We start from the raw sequence: 18,957 nt of genomic DNA on the forward strand, positions 1-18,957 counted from the left end.
TGTTAGAAGGACATCTAAACTTGATTTAAAAACTCCAAGTAATGGATATTTTACTACATCTGTTAGTAACCTAAGGTGTTGGGACTGAGCCTGTACAGATATCCTACACAGGATAGTGGACATGCATCTTTTCTGCTACTTTTGGCCATTATATGCTCAGATCAGCAGCCTGCCTCAACATTTGGCCCATACAAATTAAGTTGTATGAAAAATGTAACTGGTCGTGCAAACAAAAAACAAAACCAGTTTGAGTGTTAACTTATCCAGTTTAATATTTTACAGGGCCAAGAGGCCTTTTCCATGTTACAGACTAAACACCTATGAATATTTCATTTGAAAACAAAACATTTGGGTTCTTGTTACATAAAGAATCTAAGGGTGCTTTAGCTTTCTCTTTGTACTACAATAACTTAAGCTATCTCATTTGTTTATCCTATTAATAAAACTACAAGCATCTTGAATTGTGGCTTTGTTTGCTAAATTTCAACCAAGTGTGATTATAAAGTCTCATTCATTAGTGGCACAAAAGTATTTGTTTAATGAATACACACTATGCATAATTATAAAATATATTCAAGTCTAACAGAACAAAGTCTCCTTAAATTTTCAAACAATTACATTCCATACTCAGGTTTCAGAGTAGCAGCTGTGTTAGTCTGTATCTGCAGAAAGAACAGGAGTACTTGTGGCACCTTAGAGATGAACAAATTTATTAGAGCATAAGTTTTCGTGGGCTACAGCCCACTTATTGGATGCACAGAATGGAACATATAGTAAGAAGATATACATATATACATACACACACATACAGAGAAGGTGGAAGTTGCCATACAAACCGTGAGAGGCTAATTAGTTAAGATGCGCTATTATCAGCAGGAGAAAAAACTTTTTGTAGTGATAATCAAGATGGCCCATTTAGACAATTGACAAGAGGTGTGAGGATACTTAACATAGGGAAATAGATTCAATATGTGGAATGACTCAGCCACTCCCAGTATTACACATATTGAATCTATTTCCCTATGTTAAGTATCCTCACACCTTCTTGTCAACTGTCTAAATGGGCCATCTTGATTATCACCACAAAAGGTTTTTTCTCCTGCTGATAATAGCTCATCTTAATTAATTAGCCTCTTAGTTTGTAATGGCAACTTCCACCTTCTCTGTATGTGTATATCTTCTTACTATATGTTCCATTCTATGCATCCGATGAAGTGGGCTGTAGCCCACGAAAGCTTATGCTCTAATAAATTTGTTAGTCTCTAAGGTGCCACAAGTACTCCTTTTTTTTATTCCATACTCAATGTCCTTAGGATGCAAAATTAATTTTCATCAGGAGACTGGATTATACTGGGTTCCCACTGTTGAGGGAAACAAACACGGGAGTGAATGCTTTCTAGAAAGTGGAATGTTGTGAATTCTCCGACAACATGTTAGACAAAAACAGCTAGATAAAAAGTTAAAAATACTAGAGGTTGAAAGTAATACCTGGGGCAGCTCCTATGAGACGACCTGATACATCTGATCCAGGCAACTTTCTTTTTAGAATTGGAACAATCTTCTCATCAAAGTATTCCATAGCCATGGATGAGATGTCTCTTAATTCCTGAAGGACTTCATGGGCTCTCTGAGGGGCTCTTGTAGAGTTTACGTACCTTAGCACACGATAAATTTCATCAATCACCTAAAATATTTAAGAACCATTAGATGTTCTGTTAAGTTCAAGGGAAAAAATTAAGATAGTTATTGGTATAGTCTGAAATTATAGCACTGATCTACTGATGGGCAGGTATTTCATACCCATTACACTAGTCTGTTGCTGTGTTCTTCCTAATTTTATACTAATCACCTGAAATGAAATGCTGTATTTTACAGTGGAGGCAGAGTCTGAGTTGTCATTGTATCTTTAGAAACTTTTACTCAGTAAATTTCCTATAATAGTTATTTTTGAACTTATGAACTAATCTGCATAACCACTGCATGAAATGTAACGGAGCATCCCACAGTAACCTGGACAGCAATTAGCAACTTTTCTTTTCTTATTATATCTACTATTAGTACATGCCTTAAAATCTCTCCCATAAAGTTTATACTCAGTACAGTATGCTTAGTTCTCCAAGGAGACTCATAAGCAAATTCTTAGCAAATACACTGAACACCTTAGCAAAGCAGTCAATTCTGGCAAAAGCACTCTGTTGGCATAGCTGCATTCACTCCACGAATTTTGCTGGCAAAAACTAAATTGGCTGAAGGGTATGATTTTTTTTCTACACTCCTAGCTGACAGTTTTTGCCAGCAAAATTTTCTAATGTAGACTAAGATATAGTGCTTTAATGCTTGCGAGGCACTCAGATACTATGGTGATGGGGAAATAGACACCTGAAGGTGTTTGCCAATGACAGATGTGATTATGAACACCATGCTAGTGTCTGTATAACTAGCTTAATCTATTGTGTCACATACACATGGGGGGAGGGATAGCTCAGTGGTTTGAGCATTGGCCTGCTAAACCCAGAGTTGTGAGTTCAATCCTTGAGGGGGTCATTTAGGGATCTGGGGCAAAAACTGGGGATTGGTCCTGCTTTGAGCTCCTGAGGTCCCTTCCAACCCTGATATTCTATGAAACACTGCAGGGGAAATAAACAGCAAATTTACATGACAGCTGAACATATATGCTTAGATTTTGACATACCATCTTGTTTTGTTTAGGTCTAACATATATGCTAGGTGCTGCACCACCACAGATAATATATTCTAAAATAGCTATACAAGGTATACCAATGGTATTTCTATTTTTAGGGAAAAACAAATGTTCCTCTCATCTACTGAAAAAACTCACGTTCAATTTGTCTTTGGCCTAAAATGCTTAATATCAACTGATACTCAACAGATGGTGTTAGGAACACATTAAATATACACTTTTTGTTACAGAAGTGTACCAAAAATATTGCACAGGATAATCTGGGTGACAAGAGTTTGTGGTGGAATGGCCTCCAGTTTGGTGTTTACAGTTTGTAAGTCTGGACTACTCAAACTCTACATACCGCATCTACATACTTTTAAGGAATAAGCTGTAAGTAGAGTTCTATCTGTTCAAAGGTCTCAGTAGCACACATATGAACAGTAAAAGTGAACCTGCAAAGAACAGTGACCAATTCAAGCATTTTTAAGGATTTCTTTAAATGAACACATTTATTATTAGAAATATGATCCACGAGTGGCATACTGAGTTAATTTAAAACAAATAAACACCCATTTTCTATGTTGAAACATTAATATAAAGCCAAAAAAAACTCATTCAGACAAGCACATCTATTCATAGGGTAGCCATTACGGTACATAGGCTCCCTGTAATATGTCTAAGTACATCCAGAATGATGCACTATACTACATTTTTAGGCAGCTACAGCTGTTAATAATTTAAAATTGCAGGAATATGATTTTTTAGCAACAGCACACATTCATACAAGCAAGCAATTTTATATTTTACCTTTCCAGGTATGAAGCAACAGAGATTGGAATCCACATATTTCATGAAAGTCATATTTAACAGAGAGAGCCTTGTTTCTACAGCAGCAAGGATGTCTGCATGGCGAGCTAATGAATGGTTTCTTCTTTCTGACTCTCGCCTAGAAGAAAGCACACAGAAACCATTAAATGACACCACAGACTTAGCAATTTTAAGCCACCAAAAACTGAAGTATTGCAACAGTAGTTCTTTTAAATCCTTCTGTTCTTAAGAGCCCAGATGTAAATCAAGATCCAACAGGCAGCATCAGGTGTATTAGTCAGAGTTTCTGAATCTTGTATCACATGGCCATTTACCTGCTGAGACTCAGAAAGAAATACAACTACTTCCAGTAATTTTGTCCTTCTGAAGAGATTGCTGCAGCTGTCAAGAAAGAACCAGCTAGCAAATGACTCTGCATGTTTGCTAAACACTGGAATAATTTTTAGATCTATTTGTCAAATTTGGTTCTCCTTGAATCATTACTGTGAAAAAAAATTTATCCAAATTTTGCATAAGTAAAGGCATCTTAGTTTTTAAAAAATTCCAAGATTAAAAATATTAAAGGCCTAGAAGGAGTAGTCCTAAAGCAATGCAGCGGGGCAGAGTGCTTCAATGTGATTTTGTCATTACTACTCATTTGTGTTCTGGCAACTGACCTAAACACCACCACCACTAATAAACAGCAATTCAGCCTCCATGCTTGCTCAGTTCCAAGCTTCATCTGAGCTGAGGGAACTGATGACTGTTCATGCTTTTTTGATGCTGGGTAACAATCATGAAATCAAATGAAACCATTTAAATCATGACAATAAATTAGGCTGAATTATCAGGTTTTAGAAGTGAGAGGCAGCTTCTCTCATTCACTTAGAGACAAACATTGTCTTCTAATGCCCATGATCCAGCTCCAAATTATGTTAGTGCATACTGTGTCCATGCACTTGCTGATTGGCCCTTAGCTGAAAAATACATGAAAAGAAAACATGCAAAATTAGATCATGACTTTCTAATCCCGGGTAATATGAAAAACGTGTTTCATGTCTACCCAATTGCACAGGTAGGTAAAAATCCTTTTAGCCAAGGTAAGTTAGTTGGCACTCCTTTTGGAGCAAGTTATCAGAGCTCCTAGATTTGCCAGAGGAGTTGATTTTGAGTGATATTGGACACTTCCTCTCTCTTCTGAAAGCACTTCAGTTCCTGACAGGCTGGGAAGCAAAACAGGATACAAAACAAAATAGGATAACATTTATCTATACAAACAGACTTTGGGGTTGGGCTAAGTGTTTTTGCAAGAAAAATAACCCATAGAATTTTACCATCTAAACCAGATAATTCCAATTACAGCCAAAATATTGTCAATGTTTTTCTAGAATATATTAATTTAACTAGATAACTGAAGTAAACTTTTACAGACTTAGCTTTACACTTAAGAAATAATGTTACTGTGTTCTTATTTACGTGTTTTAAGATATAGTATTTGGAACCCATAGCTGTAATTGGCACATACCTTGGAAGTTGTGCTTTAACCTGTTTCTGACACAAGTTGTGATATCTTTCCACTTTCAGAAATCCCTGATTTAACATTCGCTGGCAGACCAAGTCCATTCGTTTACAAACCTATTTTTAAAATACAGAACAAAGGAAACTTCAAATGTCTCAAACCAAACTACAGGTTGTTTTCATGATTAGTCAGTCTGTGCTTGTTCAATGGTGGAAGATTAGTTTTTATTCTTTCTGATTTGCAAACTAATCCTAAATTGGATAAAATGTCAACTACAATGCAAAATAAAATTGTTTGCCCTTTACTGATCCTGTTATAAAAAAGGCAACTTCAACACTCATTCAAATCTGTATCACTTCTTCCTTCATGTTAATAAAAGTTAGCAGCAGTTCAGTTTAAAGGCTCATGTTTAAAGACTCGTTATTTATGTCCACTAATGGTCCCAGCCATATCCTCCAAAGAGAGGTAGGACCAGATATTTCAAAAGTTGTTTAATATATCAAAGATGACAAAACCACACTTTGCAGTTAATTTCACATCTAGAAGCTTTTCGCCAGAGCATTTTCTCTCAGAGAAGTCTGAAGGAGTGCAGAGGGACAGAGACTGATCTTGGACTTTTTTGGGAATTGTCCCACTGCGTAGCAGGGGTTTTCATAGGCAAGACTTTTCAACCTTATGGAAATGTTTTATAACGTAACAATATATATTGTTTGGTTATCATAAGCAAACCATGAAAAATCTAAAAAAACCACAGGTTCGAGCTAAATTAACATGGTATTGGTGTTGACCATCAGACTCACTTGGCATGCCATAGGCAGGGTAGGATCCTCATGGGTAACCACCTGTCTCCCACCACTAGGTTTCCATGGAAATTGTAACTGTGTAAGGATGCATGTGGGGTGATATGGGACAACAGTCTCATTGCACTCTGATATCATCCTCACTGGGTATTATTGACTAGTCATTAGGGTTTAGAATCTCGCAAAAATGGGATTCCTTTATACACATATTACGGGGGTTTTGTAAGTTGAATTGTGTAGTAATGTAGAGGTACCTGAAGTTGAAATTACAGTTGCATTGGGGCCCAGTGATCCACACTTTGAGGTGGCAGGAGACTTGATTTATGTTTTAATTGCCGCCAGGAAAGCCACAGCAGTTCAGAACCTGCACAGGTTCGTGCTACCTTATCTCAGTCCCTTCAGCTCTCCCGCCTGTGTCCTGATCCGTGTACCGCAAGCTTGCCCTGGGCTGCTCGTTGGGTCCTGACAGGGTAAATATTAGCTAAAAGCACGTTAGCCATCGAGTGAAGAGAGAGAGAGAGAGAGAGAGAGAAGAACCCTTATCCCCTGTGTTTTTCTTGGGACTTGTTCAAGTAATTGTTGAAACCGGTTATTAAGGGGTTAATTATTTAAGGAGGGACGCCTTCACATATGTATAGTGTTAAGTGTTTATTGTGCACTGTTAGAAATTAGGTATTAGGCTAACCAATACAGTTTAGGGTTAAAGTGAGTAAAATAGAGTCAGACGAGACTTCTGTGGTTAACCAAAATACAGCATAAAAAGATACTAAACATCCTGGAGGTTTTTTATGAATGAAACATAGCGAGGCTATTTTTAATCACCCTAACTTGTGGGGTTTGATCATATGTTCAATGTAATGTTTAATATGTGATATGTTCAATGTAGTAGGGGGGGAAAGTACAGGAAGCTATGTTACAATGCCTTAATGCCTATCAGGGGATAATTACTCAAATGGAAAATGAGAAGGGTAAGTATAAGGCCAACTTCCACCAAAGCAAGGTGGTAATAATCCAGGAAACTAAATTAAATAGTAATATAAAGGAATGGCTGAATAAAAAGTATCAAAGAAACAAGGGAAAAGCCCTCTACTTACCAGAAAATACCAAAAGCTTTGTTTCCCCGCAGATTTTAGAGACCGTAATAATGCATTTTGTAGCTCATATCCTGTAACCTGCCAGGCTAACAGTCTCTGTGCCTTTAATTTGTAATTTCTAAATAATCCTCAGCAACAAAGCCACCAACAGCTAACATGTTGCTGTAAAAGCTGAAGGGGATGTGTGTCTGGGGAAAAAAAGGCGAAGCAGGCAAAGCAAATTGCTTCTAACCTGAATCTGGCAAAATAATATTAAAATTAGGGACCCATAAAACATCTAATTACAAGGTTCAGCATCCTTTTAGACAAGGCTATGTCTAATGTATGTGTACAAGGTAAAGCAAACCGGGCTTACTACCCTTCTAACCTGCAAGTGGTGGGGGAGGCAGTAGGAAAAGGAGAGAGGGTGAAATTCAATGTTATTTATATTATTTTGTTACTTGCACGTTTTTATTAGCCAAATTGTGGCTCAAGTTGTTAATGAACATATTCCTAATTTAACTAATCGACTGTGCATTATTATTCCAAAAATAGGTAGCAAGTTAGTTGCAGTTCTGGACTTATCCAACAAGGGAACGAAAGCCAGGAAGTATAATCTTTTTCTGCTTTACACAGAAATTATTCTTTTAAGGAAGCACTGAAGCTTCTAACAATCAAAATGCAGCAAACTTTGCTACCCACAATATAAACCATGGTTGTTATTATAGGTCCTAATTCATCAAAGTAAATTGTTCAACTTATCTAATTGCAATTTTCCCTTTATATTTCCTAAACAATAAAGCACATATTAATATTTTTTTCTTTTTAACCCACTTGTGTTTTAATCTAGGATTTAAAGACTCAAGGAAATCACCTTTGGCTCCTGACTAAATTGTTAAACTTATTTTATAGGCTAACCAAGGTGTAAACCCAGAACAATTAATGATTTCAAACTTCAGGTTTCCTGGACTTGCTCTAATCCAGTGGTTCTCAACCTTTCCAGACTATTGTACCCCTTTCAGAAGTCTGGTATGTCTGATATGCCTACCCCCAAGTTTCACCTCACTTAAAAACTACTTGCTTACAAAATCATACTGAAAAATACAGAAGGGTCACAGCACACTATTACTGAAAAATTGCTTACTTTTTCATTTTTGCCATATAATTATAAAATAAATCAATTGGAATATAAATATTATACTTACATTTCAGTGTATATAGAGCAGTATAATAAAGTCATTGTCCGTATGAAATTTTAGTCTGTACTGACTTTGCTAGTTTGGCTTTTTTACATAACCTGTTGTAAAACTAGTCAAATATCTATATGAGTTGATGTACCTCCTAGAAGACCTCTGTGTACCCCCAGTAGTATGCATACCCCTGGTTGAGAACTACTGCTCTAAGCAAAAATGTTTATTCCCTTGGTGGTATGGTTTGGTGGTATGTTGGGATTACTTGTTTGTTTGATGGTTATATGTTTTATGTCATGTGACTAGATTGATAAATTGTTACAACAATATTTTTGTGTGCAAAGGTGTGAATAAAAAAGTTAATAGGAAAATAATTTGATGGTACCACACAGTTTCAATATTAGAATTAGGGTTTAATCACCATGTGCATGTTCCTATAAGACACCAATGGTAGTTCCATTTTTGCAAATGTCAGTCAAATATAAGTATATTTGTCTCAATGAAAAAATTAATTGTAACTAATATATATATACACATATAAATAAAATTTTGATTTGGAGTTTGTCAGGACCCAGATTAAAATTCAGAAGTTCACTGAGCCAACCACCATAATATTAATGTAAGATTAATAACTATATTAGAGCTGTTAGAACAGTTTTATAATGTTACAATATATATTTGGTTATCATAATCAAACTCAAAGAAAAAAATTAAAAAAAACAGGTTCTAGCTAAAGTAACATGGTGTTGGGGTTATCAAGATAATCACCCCAACAAGTAAGTAAGTAAGTAAGTAAGTGTGTGTGTGTATGTATTTCTGTTCTGCACAATATACTGAGAAGAAATCTTGCTGGCTTATTTGTTTTGGGTTTTGCCCGTGTAGAATTTGTGTCATTCTTGTATTTTGTTTTTGAGGGTTCACTGCTCAGATTGTTTAACGCTCACATATGGAGGAGCACTTGGTTGTTTTATATCACTCTCTTGCTTTAGCAAACCCCTTTCACGTTTGCAAGGCAATAGATCATTGTAAATGTATAATGAACCCTTTAAGCTAAGTTATTTGCCACAAAAGGAACATGATGGAAACAGGATCCCTTAGACACCTCAGGTTTTCAGGGATAGTGAAAGGAATTAAATTATCGAATCAAAAGCTGGTAAATGCCCATAACATCAAGTCCCACAACATTGTACCAGGAAAGGGACATGTCTTTACAGGTATTCAGCAACGATCCTCAGAGGCGACGAGACCCAAGCCAAAACCGGCTCAGAGGACCATGTAGCTGACAGCATTATTCCTCCTCTGCAGCAGCCCTGATGTCCTGTTGGTTTGGTGAGGTGCCTGGCCAACTAAATGCAGACTTGTGAGCTCCAGTATTTGACTACCATATGAAGGAAGCTGAGAAAAAGGACTTTTCTGTAAAACTTCAGATGGTGAACTCTAACTCTGTAGTAACTGTGGTCTGGAGCCAACAGCAGCGGCCCATTGTAAGGATACCGTTTGGTGCACTGGTGTCATCTTCAGAGCAATATGATCTCATCCCCAGATGGCAGTATACTGAATTTGGGGAAGATTAATAATCAAAACATGGGACAGTATTGAGGTTATTGCCTGAGCTAATGGCGTCAATGTACAAATATACTTTAGAAAAAAAAAGTATCTAAAAGGGGTCACCATGGTCAAATCGGTTCCCCATTCCAGTAGTGGAATCAAGGAAGCCAACCCCTAGTAGGTCCTATCAAATTGTAAAGAGTATACTAGGTGAAAGACAACGAGGAGTACTTGTGGGACATTAGAGACTAACAAATTTATTTGGGCATAAGCTTTTGTGGGCTAAAACCCACCTCATCAGATGCATGGAGTGAAAAATACTGTAGGAAGATATATAAATACACAGAGTACATGAAAAGATGGGGGTTGCCTTACCAATTCGAAAGAGACAATTCAATTAAAGTGGGCTATTATCAGCAGGAGGAAAAATCACTTTTGTAGTGGTAATGAGGGTGGCCCACTTCAAACAGTTGACAAGAAGGTGTGAGTAACAGTAGGGGGGGAATTAGCATGGGGAAATACTTTTTAGTTTGTGTAATAACTCATCCACTCCCAGTCTTTATTCAGGCCTAATTTGATGGTGTCCAGTTTGCAAATTAATTCCAGTTCTGCAGTTATTCGTTGGAGTCTGTTTTTGAAGTTTTTTTGTTAAAGTATTGCTACTTTTAAGTCTGTAATTGAGTGTCCAGGGAGGTTGAAGTGTTCTCCGACTGGTTTTTAAATGTTATAATTCTTGATGTCTGATTTGTGTCCATTTATTCTTTTGCGCATAGACTGTCCAGTTTGGCCAATGTACATGGCAGAGGGGCATTGCTGGCACATGATGGCATATATCACATTGGTGGATGTGCAGGTGAACAAGCCTCTGATGGTGTGGCTGATGTGATTAGGTCCTATAATGGTGTCCCTTGAATAGTTATGTGGACAGAGCTGGCAACAGGGTTTGTTGCAAGGATAGGCTCCTGGGATAGTGTTTTTGTTGTGTAGTGTGTAGTTGCTGGTATTTGTTTCAGGTTGGGGGGCTGTCTGTAAGCGAGGACTGGCCTGTCTCCCAAGGTCTGTGAGAGTGAGGGATCATCCTTCAGGATAGGTTGTAGATCCTTGATGATGCGCTGGAGAGGTTTTAGTTGGGGGCTGAAGGTGACGGCTAGTGGCGTTCTGTTACTTTCTTTGTTGGGCCTGTCCTGTAGCAGGTGACTTCTGGGTACTCTTCTGGCTCTGTCAATCTGTTTCTTCACTTCAGCAGGTAGATACTGTAGTTTTAAGAATGCTTGATAGAGATCCTGTAGGTGTCTGTCTCTGTCTGAGGGATTGGAGCAAATGCGATTGTATCGTAGAACTTGGCTGTAGACAATGGATCGTGTGATGTGGTCTGGATGAAAGCTGGAGGCATGTAGGTAAGTATAGCGGTCAGTGGCTTTCCGGTATAGGGCAGTGTTTATGTGACCATGGCTAATTTGCACTGTGGTGTCCAGGAAGTGGATCTCTTGTGTGGACTGGTCCAGGCTGAGGTTCATGGTGGGATGGAAACTGTTGAAATCATGGTGGAATTCCTCAAGGGCTTCTTTTCCTTGTGTCCAGATGATGAAGATGTCATCAATGTAGCGCAAGTAGAGTAGGGGCATTAGGGGACGAGAGCCGAGGAAGCGTTGTTCTAAGTCAACCATAAAAACGTTGGCATACCGTGGGGTCATGTGGGTACCCATAGCAGTGCCGCTGATTTGAAGGTATACATTGTCCCCAAATGTGAAATAATTGTGGGTGAGGACAAATCCACAAATTTCAGCCACCAGGTTTGCCGTGACATTATCGGGGATACTGTTCCTGACGGCTTGTAGTCCATCTTTGTGTGAAATGTTGGTGTAGAGGGCTTCTACATCCATAGTGGCCAGGATGGTGTTTTCTGCAAGATCACCGATGGATTGTAGTTTCCTCAGGAAGTCAGTGATGTCTCGAGGATAGCTGGGAGTGCTGGTAGCGTAGGGCCTGAGGAGAGAGTCTACATAGCAAAACAATCCTGTTGTCAGGGTGCCAATGCCTGAGATGATGGGGCATCCAGGATTTCCAGGTTTATGGATCTTGGGTAGCAGAGAGAATACCCCTGGTCGGGGTTCTAGGGGTGTGTCTGTACAGATTTGTTCTTGTGCTTTTTCAGGGATTTTCTTGAGCAGATGGTATAGTTTCTTTTGGTAACCCTCAGTGTGATCAGAGGGTAATGGCCTGTAGCATGTGGTGTTGGAGAGTTGCCTAGCAGCCTCTCATTCATATTCTGACCTATTCATGATGACGACAACACCTCCTTTGTCAGCCTTTTTGATTACGATGTCAGAGTTGTTCCTGAGGCTGTGGATGGTGCTGTGTTCTGCACGACTGAGGTTATGGGGCAAGTGATGCTGCTTTTCCACAATTTCAGCCCGTGCATGTCGGCGGAATCAATCTATGTAGAAGTCCAGTCTGTTGTTTTGACCTTCAGGAGGACTCCACCCAGAATCCTCCTTTTTGTAGTGTTGGTAGGAAGGTTTCTATGGGTTAGAATGGTGTTCAGTGGTGTATTGGAAATATTCCTTGAGTCGGAGATGTCGAAAGTAGGCTTCTAGGTCACCACAGAACGGTATCATGTTCAGGTGGGTGGTGGGGCAGAAGGAGAGGCCCTGAGATAGGACAGACTCTTCTGCTCGGCTAAGCGTATAGCTGGATAGATTAACAATATTGTTGGGTGGGTTAAGGGAATCACTATTGTGGCCCCTTGTGGCATGTAGTAGTTTAGATAGTTTAGTGTCCTTTTTCCTTTGCAGAGAAGCAAAGTGTGTGTTGTAAATGGCTTGTCTAGTTTTGTAATGTCCAGCCACGAGGAAGTATGTGTGGAAGGCTGTTTTTTTATGAGAGTAACCCTCAGCTATAAGTTAATGGATGTAACCATGTCACCTTTAGTAACCTGGGGAAAGACGTGTCCTCTAATCAATAATTCCAGGGTGGGAAGTGGCTACACCTATACCAGGAGTAGTAATGGGTACAGTATATACTCCTGGGGGAATTCTCAGCCACTGCACAATGCAGAATTTTGAAGAAATTAAAGTTGTGCGTGCAGAATTTCCTTTCCCCCCCAACAGAAATGGTCTGCAGTGCACATAGCTGCCACTAGGGACCACTGGACTCTGCAAAGCCCAGCTTGCACATAGAAGACACTCTTGTGTGGAGAGAGAGGGAGCTAGTGGTTTCCTAGCAGCTGCAGTTCCCACCATGTCCTGAGGGAAGGAGAGGGCGGCCCGCAGGAAACTCCATGCAAGCCTGGGACCGAGCATTAGGCTGTTGTTTCTCCCTCTGGATCCCTGGGGTCTAGAGCGGGAGGGGGAAGGGGACAGGTGTCTGGGCAAGGGAGGCCCCCGCAGATGGGCTCTGGGGAGGGAGGGGGTTTGTGGGTGTCTGGCCCTCCAGCTGGGCTCTGGGGGGTATAATGGGGCAGAGAAACAGGAACTGGGTTGTCACAGGGGTTTCTTTAACTCTCTATTTCTGGGGGAATTTTTGTGTGTATGCCCATATTGTTACAGAAATACTTGCTGATGGGTATTTTAAAATAAAATACCAAAATATCTGAAACTGGCGTGATTATGTAGTGTTATTTTGACAAATGAAATTTGCAGAATTTTAAAATATTGTGCACAGAGTTTTTATTTTTTGGCGCAGAATTCCCCCATGAGTAAGTATATCATAAGTCAGTTCTGATTAGAGCATGTGTGTTAAACACCATCATAGTTGGTGTTAGGTAATAACCTATAATTTTAGAATTGGGAAAGGTACCCACTCTTAAATCGAGGATTAGCAGTTGCTAAATTATATTGTTAAAACTTTTTAAAACATGAAACAGGAAAAGCCACTTATTTGATTCTTGCCAGAGTGCGGCTGGAAGCAATTCAGGTATGGGATCTGTGACACAGCATCCTAATTAAGACTCTTGTTATTTAACTAAGATTACATCATGGCAAAACCTTGTGTATCCCATCCACAGTCCAGATGAGGATGTGTCCAGTCACCTGGCAGCCATCCATTCAGTAGGTCACTTTGAAGACAATGTCTACAATGAATGCATCAGAGTATCTCTTCTGGTAGTATATCACCCAACATGGAAAATTCCACTGATGGCTTATTGCTCTGAAAAGGGGTATCAGTACATTGGCAGATACGATATGGCTGAGGTGAACACATCACTGTGTGGCTAGAAGGAAGATACCAACAGAATCCATTGTCATCGTCGTTGGTAGCCTAGCAGGCTAACCAAGCATGATGTTCTTATGAGAAGGGTGACATATAGTGGAGATGGTCAGTATTGTGTAAAACCAAATATCAAAGATCTTTTTATGGTCAATTTGAGTGCAAGGTCAGATGGTCAAAATTTGTTACACCCCAAGGGTGGCAATTCCCCTTTATCTCATCTATTGTGTTATGTAAAAAGCACAGGTTTAAGCAAAGGATAAAGCCCTAAATTTATGAGATAGGGTGATTGTTAACGAGCCCTGTCAAGTGGAGGACTTTATTATATTCACTGCCTTGCCTTCATCATATTCTGTCTTTATTATATTCAGCAGTAATGCAAGGAACCTATAGGCCTATATCCTGTTTATTAATCTTTATTAGCTTCAGCAGTTGGCATAAGGCTTGAGGCCCATTAACTTTGGCATAGATAAATGGCCCAATAGTAATCCCTAAGTTTTGGGGAACTGGAAATAGATTGTAAGGGGACCAACCATAGAAACATGAGCTAACACCAGCTTTTGAAAAGTTTTTGAAAGAACATCCAAACACAAGAGTGCCAGGGCAACGAACTGACATATATGATAATAAGTTGAGATCATTAATATACTAACCTATAGAAGAAGGGCACCCCAACTTTATTAGCGTTAAGAAAGAAGAGAGGAGAAATCCTTACTGAATATGCATTAGACATGGTGGCATCAGCATATTATAAAAAGCTGTATCCCAGCCTGTGTACAACAGGGGAGAGAGAGATGTAGCCTTTGGGAGGTGTCAGAATGATGGCCTCTGGTGACGAAGAGGAAGGCAATGGTGAGGAAGAAGATAATGGCCAACATCTCAGACTGGTCTGCAAGGGATGGTGTATGGATGTTCAGATGTACTTTCCCCATCTACCTTACTGAGTTAGTGTTTGTGACTTTGCTAAATATATTAATAAATTACTGTAAATATAGAAGAGGCCTACAGTGTGAGTGTTGCAGCTGTGCACATCTGGGTTCGCAACTATATAGTAATTTTAATAATACTGGGCCTGATCTTGGGACAAGAACCTGTCAATCATCAAACTGGGAATTCTTAAGTAATCAATATAATTAATATATAATTTATAGATCGGGCTACAATCCTGGGAAAGGGATGCCCGAGAAAGCACAGGGATGGCTACTCCCATTATATGGCTGTTCCTGAATGAGCTATGCTGCCACTAGCTATCATCTTGTGGCTTTATACAAAAAATATCACTGGGCCAAATTCTGTCCTGGTGTAAGCAAGAACAATTCCTATTGACTTCAATGGGAGCTACACCTACGTGTACCTGGGCTGAACTTTATGTACAGAGGTTCCGATGGGTCATAAATACTTTAATCTCTCAAAAATGCCAAAGACCTATGAGCCAGAAGTTGAAATTTTAAAAAGCGTATACACGGAAAATTTTATTAAGACAAAAACCATGAGATGCAGAATTAAAGCATCTCAGATACATTTCTGTTCACTTTAAACTGACCAGTGTCAATAATGCTTCCTTAAAAGCGTAAATGAAATTATTTTAATCAAAAAATATTTCTCCATTTCTAATGGAGTCTTTAATTACAAAGATCACACAGTACTGAGTCTAGGTCTTAGCACAAAACAGATATTTTACAAAACAGAAAGCCAACATGTTGAAGATTTTAAAATATATTTTATAAGGTATTTGTAAACTGAATAGCCAGTATATAAATTACAACTGGTATATTTTAACGTGTCATGTTTTCAGCTTATCAATAATTGATATTGCCTCTTCAAAGGTTGACTACAAAAGGGAAGTGGAGATTCTTTTAAGACTACATGTATGTGCTGAATGCCCCCACATTTCTCTGCTGAATGGAGAGCATTCAGCAGAGAAATATATTTTTAAAGAAAGAATTTAAAAACTAGCTGCTCCTCTCTGAAAGTTCTTAGCAGTTCAATTTGCTAGATGTCTGAAAATTAATCGTCAGCAATAGGAGCTCAATCTCTAGTAGGCACAAAACAGCACAATATTTCCATGCGGGGGGGGAGTATTTGTGTGCGTGTGTGTGTTGTTTTTTTTAAAGAGAAGTTAAAATGTATGTGCCAAAAGCCCCCATAGTGGTTAGTGAGGACATTCAGCACAAAAGTCTAGGATTGACTCAACTGCGTTTCCCATTACATTTAACTTCTAAGATGATGTTCTAACGTCAACATCGACTTTGAATTTACTGGTTTGTCAGTCTCAACACTACATTTATTTGGTAGTTTCACTAAAAAAAGCCTCTATTTAACAAGCTTTGAGCACCTGTTGGATGAACCTGTAGTCTAAGCCAAAAGACTTGTGTTCCATTTTGTTCATTTTGGACACTACAAGAATGGTGCATAAACACCTCTTAAATATAAGGCCGCATTTGTCTTCAGGGACACATGCCCACATTTGGGCTCAAGATTTTCAAGTCAGTATTTACCATATATTCTGAACAGTTTCACATTTTCCTATTAACAAGTACACTGGCCACGGGACAGCTGCAGAAAGATTTACAGGGAGTAAAATTTGTTCTCTGTATTTAACAGAATGGAAAAAGCTAGGTGGAAGTCACTATTATGTTGTCTCTGAAAAGAATTGAGATAAAATCTGGGGCACTATTAGAGAATCAAAAAGTGCATATTCATTGAGAGTCTAACGCTTTAAGAGCTAGTATACTGTGCTGCCCTCTCAGGCTCTGTGCGCTTTCGTACTTGCTGAAGACTAGGAAGATCTATGGGAAAAAAGGATTCCTGAAAGGTAACATGAAGAACCATTGATCTTTAATTCTAGTGCAGTTCTCCCCCACACTCATCGATGGAGTCAGCTAAGTAGTCAGTTTGATTTTTTTTTCTTTTCAAACACCAACACTTTAATTTGAAGGAAACTTTATGGCAGCTAAATTAAACCATATTTGTTCCAAGACAACCTCTCAGAAGTATTACTCTGGTCCAGAAGCAGGGAGTCACCTACATAGTGCTGTATGAATACGTAAAATACCACCTAAAGAATTCTGGTTTCAAATATAAGAAGCTTGAATCCTAGTGTTACTATACATGGCAAAAGCTAGTATATAAAAGATAGGTTTCAGAGTAGCAGCCGTGTTAGTCTGTATTTGCAAAAAGAAAAGGAGTACTTGTGGCTCAAATAAATTTCTTAGTCTCTAAGGTGCCACAAGTACTCCTTTTCTTTTTATATAAAAGATAGAGATTTTTCTGGCAAATACATTGTGAAGTTTGTCACTGTTTAATTAAAATAGTACAATAGACAAAGAAATAATCTTAATACAATTTTTGTGGACAGATTCATTGCAAGATATGTGAGAATATTCATCATCAAGTTTATACTGACATCTAGGGTATATATATAAAAAAATATTTTCTAGTGTGTTCAGCTATCCCTCTGGCAGTAGCCCTCAAAAAGTAATCCGAGCTGCACTCAGGATAAATTGAGATATTTAAGTATGGGGTTTATTAACCTTACATAGGTAAAAATAAGAACAAGCATCTCTCTTTTGCAGACAGAAAAAAATAAGCTGTGGTAAATTTAATTCCTGTATATTACTTAGCTTCAGTTGTGCTAATTATCACAAGTTTGAATCTGAATGCAAACTGATCAGGAGTGCCAACAGCAATTGAGAAAAGAATGTCTGAATCTATATACTATACCTGATAAAGCCCACCCTCCTTCATTAAAACATAAGGCGACTATTTAGTCATGAGTATTTTTAATAGAAGTCATGGACAGGTCACGGGCGATAAACAAAAATTCATATGGCTGGTTGCAGGGCCGTCCAAGCGGCTGGCGGCAGTGTGGCTGTCCCCGGGGCCAGCTGCTTGGGCAGCCCTGGGGTCAGCCACTCTGGCTGCTGCAGAAGACACAGAGGTTGTGGAAAGTCACGGAATCCGTGACAGACAGAGCCCTATTTAAATCGCAATTTCTATATTATATTACACAACAGAAAATTTATATTTCCACTTGGAAGTTTTAGCCTCCATTTTAAAAGTATTAGTAAATATGAAATCAAATGAATTAGTAAAAAATATCCTTTACTTTGCCAGTTGCTACTTTGTTAGATGTGGCCAGGAATTATTTTCAAGGACCAGTTTTGAGAATCAGCATAGGAAGATTAGTCTCAAACAGAAGGGTTTTCCTCTAGCCAGCAGTAGCAAGCAAAATAGCATTACTATGTTGGAAATGGTCTATACTATTTCCTCAAGAAAGTTTCTGAATGCAAGTGATTTGAATGGACAAAACAACCATTACTTTTAAAATATAAATTTAATCTGTTCATAATGATCATGTTTACCAAGCCTCACTAGAGGATTTTCCTACTATCATAAGTCTACGGCAGACCTCAAACCTGTCAAGTATATTCCATGCACCAAACTGAGCACTTTAAAGTTCTTCCAGAAAAATCTCAATGAAACTGAAGAATTGGAACTAGAAAGAATAATGTAAGTCACCACATGCAGAGCAACCATGTGAAATATATTTTCATTAATTGTTCTGTAGACGATTGAAGTGGTTGACACAATCTCACAGATTTAGCAGCTTTTCCTTTGTAGCACAGATCACGTCTGCCTATCCTCACTAGAGAGATCTGACAAGCAGTGAGATCATATGAGAGAGAAAGTATGCAAAATATTTAGATACACTGCACCACAGCCTGGAGCTCCCTTATACTTTATAAAGCTTCTGTTTCAGATTATTTGAGCCATCTTGTTATAGAAATGATCAAGGCCTTATTTTAAATTCTACAATGAAGTAAAATGAACAGCCATAGATTTCCTGAAGTTCTTAGTTCTGGAATAGTAAAGCTCTAGTGTACAGCTTGCACCATTTTTTCTTTATGTTTTGGATGTAGACAGAAAAGGGAAGTATGCCATACACCCTGCTAAATATGAAGTTGGTTATAAGTGCCAGAGTTCATGACAACATTGTCTTCAGTGAGTACATGTGGAGATTAATCCTGGATTATTCACTCCAGCCATGCTTGTTGTGGCAGTAACTTGAACTGGAGCTCATTTCCAGGATATCACAGCTGTATAGAAAACTGAAGATGTAGACATT

General features: G+C 38.6%; 1 protein-coding gene across 1 annotated transcript in view; it reads right to left on the reverse strand.

Moving 5' to 3' along the window:
- Positions 1–18,957, reverse strand: part of FBXO28 (F-box protein 28) — a 32,249-nt gene that overhangs the window by 3,210 nt on the left and 10,082 nt on the right. The window contains exons 2-4 of the mRNA XM_037895656.2: positions 5,016–5,125; positions 3,491–3,629; positions 1,489–1,684 (exon numbers count right to left, since the gene is read on the reverse strand). Of these exons, the coding sequence (XP_037751584.1) occupies positions 1,489–1,684; positions 3,491–3,629; positions 5,016–5,125 (445 nt within the window). The remainder of the gene's footprint in view (positions 1–1,488; positions 1,685–3,490; positions 3,630–5,015; positions 5,126–18,957) is intronic.

The sequence above is a fragment of the Chelonia mydas genome, chromosome 3 (genome assembly GCF_015237465.2).
Source record: "Chelonia mydas isolate rCheMyd1 chromosome 3, rCheMyd1.pri.v2, whole genome shotgun sequence".
In the NCBI taxonomy this organism is placed as follows: Eukaryota; Metazoa; Chordata; order Testudines; family Cheloniidae; genus Chelonia; species Chelonia mydas.